The following is a 7,500-nucleotide window of genomic DNA, read 5'->3' on the forward strand; positions in this document are numbered from 1 at the left end:
CGGTTCCGTTCCGCGGTCCGGCGGTTGGGGACCCCCGGCCTCAGGGGTCAAAGGTCAGGAGCATTCAATGTTGGTTTTCGGCCTTGCCGCTTATATGCAGTGATTTCTCCAGATTCTCTGAACCTTTTGATGACATTGTTGATGACAGATGATGAAATCCCTACAGTCCTTGCAACTGTACGTTGAGAAACATTGTCCTTAAACTGTTTGACTATTGTCTCATGCAGTTGTTGACAAAGAGGTGAATCTTGCCCCACCTTTGCTTGTGAATGACCGATTAATTCAAGAAAGCTCTTTTTATACCCAATCATTGCAACCACCTGTTCCCGGTTAGTCTCTTCACCCATGGGATGTTCTAAACAAGTGTTTCATGAGAATTTCTCAACTTTCTCAATCTTTTCTGCCACCTGTCCAGCGTTTTTGGAATGTGTTGCTGCCATAACATTCTTAGTTCATGATTAGTTGTGATAAACAATAACGTTTATCAGTTTGAACATTGATGTCTTTGTCTTTGTGGTCTATTCAATTAAATATAGGTTGAACATGATTTGCAATTATGTTTAATACAATGTCCCGACTTCATTGGAATTGGGTTTGTAGTTTCAATTCGAGTTTTGTTTTATTTGTGGACAGAGATCATTAAAAGAAGTAAAAAGCGTTAAATGTCTTAAACCAATTTATTATTATTAACACAAACAACAGAGAACAACTAACAGGCGGCTGTGGTCTGATTTTGCTCATGGAATGACTGACAAATTTTTTGCACAGAAATTGCATATATAATGTCAGCAGAATGACTATGGTTGCAAGGGCAACACAATTATAATTTCAACACGTGAGATTTATAAAGATGGTCATATCCAGCACTTTTCAGGTTGTAGTATCGCAACTTGCCAAACAGAGGTTCACTTAGAGCACATATGTCAAAGTGCCGGCCCGCGGGCCAAATCCGGCCCGCGAGAATGTTTTCAGTGGCCCCTGGGATGATATTGATTTATTATTAGAACCGGCCCACGGACCGCAGCAAGCCGAGAGCCCGCAGATCTTTTACACGCACCAATACTACATTACCCACAATGCAACGGTGACACGCCAAGCAGTCGGCCGCTTTATTTAAATATTTATTAGTCTAGCAGTCGTTCCCATAACAGTAACATTAGCTTTCAGATACCCATCAAAAATGGCAAAACGGAAGGTGGACACTGAGAACCGGGGGTTTCAAACAAGGTGGGAGTCGAAGTACATGTTCATGGACGTAGCTGGAAAACCTGTGTGTCTTCTGTACGGAGAAAGTGTGGCGCGATTGAAATAGTGTAATCTGAGACGACATCATGAAACGAAACACGCGAACAAAAACAAGAACATGGACATGGAGGGGGAAGGGGGATTTAATTAAAAATGGTATACTTAAAGTTTGTGACGACGTTTACCCTGAAAAAAGCAACTCTTTTTAAACGTGAGCATTAGCAGAAACACAATTGCAGTGTTTCTGCAAAGATACGGCAGTGCGTGCTGCGCAGTTTGCCCGTTTCCTCCCCGACACAGTGGCCCCGCTGCGCATCCAGGCTGCTCAAACGTTGTCGAAAGTTTGGCAGCACATATGTGTGTGAACAACTATTTTCTTTGATGAAGCTGAACAAAACATCACACAGAAGTCGATTTACTGCTGAACACCCTCACTCAATTTTGAGGATTTGCCCAGCTCAGAGCCTGCCCCCAAATATGAAGAAAGTGTTGTTTTTGGTTTGTACATTTTTGCACTTTATTTTATTGTATTTCAATCCAATTATGTTTTAAAAATATTTTATTCAAGTAAATGATTGAAAATTACTGTACTATTATTTGTTAAGTAAATTTAGCCTACTTTTGCTAAAAGAGAAAATATGGACTATTGATAGTGCCTTGAATAATATCGGCTTCTTTCATTCATGTTATGGGGATTTTTATACAAAGGAAATTTTTTTGTGCCTGTTGAAAATTAAAGTTTACTGACATAGCCATAAAAAAAATGTTGCTTTATTTATCTGACCATATTGGAATGTATTTGTTAGGTTTTCAGTCAATTAAATTTGGTTCAATAAACAATATGTGGTCATTTTTACAATTTTCAATGAACATTCGATCAGTCCGGCCCTCGGCTTGCAGCAAAATTTTTTATCTGGCCCTCCGTCCATTTGACTTTGACACCCCTGACTTTGAGTGATGATGGATGGCTTGGACACTTACTTCCCCACCATCATCTGGATTTGATGTTGGATCTCAGCCCGGATGTTCGCTGTGATGCTATTGGCCAGTTGATCGGTGGAGCTTTGGAAGCCGTCCAACATATGTTGCAGTTGGTCAATCATGGGGTCTCGCGTTTCCTGCTCTCTCTGCTTTTTGCCTTTTGCATGGGCCTCAAGCTGCTGTATATCTGCAGAGAAAGATCAACAACTCCAATCTCATCCTCACACAAACAAATAAGACAAGAACAGTTCCCTACAAATGGTGTCTAATTGACCTAAGCATTGTACAAGTAGTAACAATAATGATAACTTCTGCGAGTATGAGATAACCTGTGATGCCTAGCAGCCTGAGATAGTTCCCGACTGGTCATTGTAATAGCATTTAATCTATCTCCAAAAATAGTCTGATACATACAAAAATAAATGTATGCCTTTAGGCGCAGCAGAGGCAAAACTTGGGAGACAACTTGATACACCACATTAATTAATACTCCGTTGAAAAGACTAAATGGTATTTCATCCATGGAAACATAATGCAGATTTTCTCTCCCTTTATGCTTTTGCAGGTCTTCACTACAAATACACACTACTGGTTGAAAATCTGGTTCTCATGAGTTGAATAAAGTTTAAAGTTCTTTTCAGATATGACTGAGTGTACAGGTGTAATATATTTGAAAACTTATTTCAAGAACAGAAGAAAGTGTCGATGGACACAGACTTCTTTTTTTTTCCAACACTGATGCAGTGATTGCTGTGTCAGGAATTTACTTTACACCTGCCCATCTGACCAAAAATCGGGATTCGGTGCTACAGACATCAAACAGTTTCCAACTTTGTCAAGATCCCCCTGCCTGCGGAACGCATCAACCCCCAAAAATGCTAGAGGTGCTGACTCATATGCACAGTCCCTTCACATGGTTTGTTTCTGAGCTTTGTGTGAGTCTGAACCACGGTTCATATGTGTCAAACTGAATTTCACCTCAAGGGACAAATGATGTTTCTTGATTGAACAGGAAAATAAATAACCACCCATTAAACAAAAAATAAATTCCACGTCAACGAAACAGTCCTTGGCTGAAAGAGAGCAGCAATGATAAATTTTCACACACAAAGTTATAGTCAAGTTTACGCGCTAGATTGTAAACCGTCAATTGTGTTCACGTTTATCTATAACATTTTAAAACTCCCCATTTATGGCCAACAAATTGGATTTGTCCTCCTTCACGCAGAAGAGCAACTTTGCTGAAGTTTTCAAGACGTTGCTGGTGTGAAAAAGCACAACCTCAGAACTACTGCACACCATCTCAGGTAGGGTTGTCACCATACCAACATTTTGTTATCGGTACAGGTACCAACATGTATTTGGATATTTTTCGATACTTTTTCAAATAAAAAAGAATGCACACATTTTGTTCATATTTGAAATAGCATTTTTGTCACACATCAATTCGTACGTCCTTTGCTCTCTGTGACTCCCCATTAGCACTGATGAACAATTGTGGACCCCTCCAGCATTTAAATTGCCCATTCTTGCATTGCATGATCAGAATTTTAGAGGCGACCACCGATCAATGAGTTTAAAAAATACCCCAAAAACGATAACCGATTCATTCAAAAGATGAACCAACCTTTCCAATCTATTAAAACGACTTCTTTACTGTAAGTTCAACTCCTGCTATTCATGTGGGGTTGGGCCCAGCCGGGACCACGAACAGTCAAAATTTGGAGCACCCACTGAAATGCAGTGAGAAAAAAATAGTAATAATTAAACCCTAAATATTTTCCCTCCAAAATGAAACAAATGTTGAACTGAAATAAAATCTGACTATGCTGAGAAACATTAGATTATTAACGATGGCAGCACAGAAGTTCGCTGGAATGAATAGGGTTGTTTGCTCTAAATTTTCTTCTTATTTTGCGGATGAACCATGTCATTGATCGATCGGGAAATTCTGACATTACAAACTATCACTGATTGTGCATAGTGTCGGGGAAAAATCTGCTGCACAGATCCAGCTGATCAAATCTGTGTAAAGTCTAGTTACCAGTTACAAATTTGAATGCCAATCATCTGAAAACACCACAAAGCATTTTGAAGCACGAGGGGCTGTACGAGGTATTATGTCTTAATTTAAAATTATTTTGAACATATGCAGTTTAACAAAATCATCACGTTGCTCATTTTACACGTTGATTTCCAAACAATGAAAATGGACTTACATTCTTGTGTTCCTTGCTTGAAACTTTCATTAATTTGCTGAAACATGGTCTGACAGCCTCTCTCAAAAACAGGCAGCACAATGCTCTGGAAGGCATCTTTGTAGGCAGCCTGAATAGGACCTTGCATTGCTTCTGCTGCGGCTCGGCCAATTGCATCTGTGGTGTTCTAGCAACAAAGAAAGAGCTTAATGTGAGCAAAGACCTAAATGGAGCAAGGCAATATTGATCTTAGACCACGGACAGTCATACAAGGAATGGTGGTGAAGCCCAGACCCCTACCTTGGATTTGACAACCTTACTGACGTTGTCCTTCAGGGTAACCTCGACAGAGGTCAGTTTAGAAGAAATAGTGTTGCTCAGTTGAGATGTCACTGGCTCCAGACTCTTCGAAATGGCTAAACAGGTTTAAAAAAAAAAAAAGGAAAATAAAAAAGAAGAAAAACACACACACAGGCCTTCAATCACCTTATTACACAGGCAAGCGACCAAAGATCAAGTCCATCTTCGTCCTAAGGTTTCCCTACTAAGCACAACTTGAATTGTGGTTATTCTAAATTTACGTTGAGATAAGATTTGAATGGGGGTGGGAGGGCTAAATTTGGGAGAAAATAATAAAGAACAAGACTAATCATAACTGGTAATTGTAGGTGCTGGAAGAAAACACTTGGGATGAGACTCAAACGTTGAGGAAAAAAAAGTTAATGATATGAAAACGATCTCTTCGCCGGCTAAATAAAATGGTTGTATCTCAACCATCTTCTAAGAACTGTCACATTTACAGACACGATCATTTGTCAAGGGTACAGCTTTTTGAAACATTTGTATCCATTAATTGTTTGTGTTTCTCTTTACTTGGCGGAACAGTTTTCTTCATCTCCTCTCGAAGGATTTTGTCCATCTTGTTAGTTAGGGAATTGCAAAGGGTCTGGCTCAGCTGCTGGCTGAGTTGTTTCTGATGATGCTGCTGATTCAGACTCTCTCCCAGAACCCGCTCTAGTCTGCACCCTGAGGTCATTGAAAGTTAAAGTTCACAAGAAGACGATATTGTGTATGTGCCATAATTGAGACGAGATAGGGCACTATAATGTCAGATTGGTTGGTCGTTGTACCTTCAAAATACAGATCAGATAACATTCATGGAAAAGCTACAACCTTTTTGACAAACTATGTCAAACTAATGTCTCATAGCATGACATGATTCAGGTTCAAATTCCACATAAGTCATTTTCCCTGTGACTGTGTCAATCTAGTGACTGTGTGAGATGTGGGATTCTTCCTTATAAATATTACAAGACAAACTAAATTGACATGCTCCAGTCTCACTAGATATGAAGGATACGTTCTTGTTCCTGATGGTTAGTCAATGCACGTTCTACTTGGGCCATAATAGAGCTTTGCATGGCTTCAATTTGTCCACGTAGTTCAGTTAACTCTCTCTGTTGGCCTCGGAGAAACATCAACAACTCTTGCTGCACATCTGTATTCATCTGCGGAGGGCATGAACAAAACACAAGAAAAAAAAATTGTTACTTAACAACTAGCGTTTAAGTCAGGATTTAAGAATGACTTGTCCTGACTTCGTTAATAAACTCACAAACTTGGTGCACATGTAGGAAGACTAGCCGGGTTTACATGCAAACTTTTTTGTCATTCCGGTTCAAATTATTCCAACTGAAGACCAACTGTTTACCTATTCCAATCTGGTTTTAACATGTTCCATTACATTTAATCAGAAGGTCCTTACAGAGGTCCTTTTCTATTGTACCAGTTCCACCCCGAAACAGCCTGGTGTTGTCACTTTTCTATTACACTTTTTTGGGACTGTGTTGTCAAAATGGAACAGTTCCTCTTCTAATGTGTGGCTAGAATGCAAGCGGAGGAGGGCTGTGATGACACTGTCATCGGATTGGCCAATGGATGTCGCAGCTTATTTGAGCAATGCAACCATAAAATCCACATTTCCTGGTTTTAAGCGTACGACTATTAACTAAAGCAGGTTTTTGCCCGACACCAGCAATATGTAGTAATGAATGAAATAGTGATGCTTGTGGTAAAGATTTTTTCCAGCAGCGTGCACCTCACCAGGTTGATTAATTTGAATGAGCGACCTCACCATTCAAATTAATTGAGAGGTCTCCAGGTCGCCAAAAAGAGGGCAAGGCAATTTCTGTGTTACCTTCCGGTGGTCTTGACCACGATGCAGATGTTCTCCAGCCACCGGGGGAGTCACCGGAGGGCTTCGGACATCCGAGGGTTACGGCGATAACGAGCAACTCAGAGAGGCAGCTAAGTTACATTCACTTGGCCGCCTCTCTGATTTGCTGCCACTGTTCCCACTATTTCATCCATTAGTACAAAAAAGTTCTAAATATGGTCAAGTATTGTTTTTGTTAAAGTATGCGGACTGCATATAAGAGAACTGTACATGCAAACATTGCAGGAAAAGTAGTTCAAAACAAACTCTCCTGTCCCAGACCAGCTCTGGTTGGAAGCTTCCATTTTCAAGTGTGTAAAATTAATATCACTGCACATTTCTGTCAAGACGGAGTATGCGCAGACAGGACGCCACATGGTTTTTCCAATTAAACTATATACATGACTTCTGATCGAATTGGCATCAGTAATATACCACCCCTGTGGATCAGAATGAAATGGCTTTTGTTCATTCCCATTGAGGTTTTTGTATAGATTATGTTCATTCGGTTCGGGCGTAAGGTTTCATTCATATTGAAATACAAGTATAACACAAGTATAAACACGGCTACTAAAAGGGTTGTCACGACATAAAAACAAAAAATCTGGACTTTTCTTTCACACTTTTACTTCTTTGGAATACTTTACCTGACCGGAGTCCAAATGTCTCGACTGAGGTGATTCTCTATTGAGAAAAAAGAATGAAGTTTGCTTATCTGTTCACAATTTCTCAATTTTCACATTGACATGAAACGTCAACACACCTCTCATCTTTTTTGGTCTTTCTCTTCAGCTTTGGTGAGGCTCTGGGTGAGGTTTTCCAGTCTTTAACTGGTATTCTGTGAGAGGAACGTGTGCCACA

The 7,500-nt window shown here is 39.9% G+C and overlaps 1 protein-coding gene across 5 annotated transcripts in view; it reads right to left on the reverse strand.

Moving 5' to 3' along the window:
* The window catches only part of edc4 (enhancer of mRNA decapping 4), a 34,881-nt gene that overhangs the window by 6,222 nt on the left and 21,159 nt on the right, over positions 1-7,500 (reverse strand). For 4 of the 5 annotated variants that reach the window (XM_019894139.1, XM_019894142.1, XM_019894138.1 and 1 more), the window contains 7 exons: positions 7,403-7,500; positions 7,287-7,323; positions 5,785-5,932; positions 5,298-5,450; positions 4,725-4,840; positions 4,446-4,611; positions 2,227-2,413 (listed from right to left, as the gene is read on the reverse strand). The exon at positions 7,403-7,500 is cut by the window's right edge. In XM_019894139.1, coding sequence (XP_019749698.1) covers positions 2,227-2,413; positions 4,446-4,611; positions 4,725-4,840; positions 5,298-5,450; positions 5,785-5,932; positions 7,287-7,323; positions 7,403-7,500 — 905 coding nt within the window. The remainder of the gene's footprint in view (positions 1-2,226; positions 2,414-4,445; positions 4,612-4,724; positions 4,841-5,297; positions 5,451-5,784; positions 5,933-7,286; positions 7,324-7,402) is intronic. The other variant, XM_019894140.1, reaches the window with a different exon arrangement.

The sequence above is a fragment of the Hippocampus comes genome, unplaced genomic scaffold, assembly GCF_001891065.2.
Source record: "Hippocampus comes isolate QL1 unplaced genomic scaffold, H_comes_QL1_v1.1 scaffold104, whole genome shotgun sequence".
Lineage (NCBI taxonomy): Eukaryota > Metazoa > Chordata > Actinopteri > Syngnathiformes > Syngnathidae > Hippocampus > Hippocampus comes.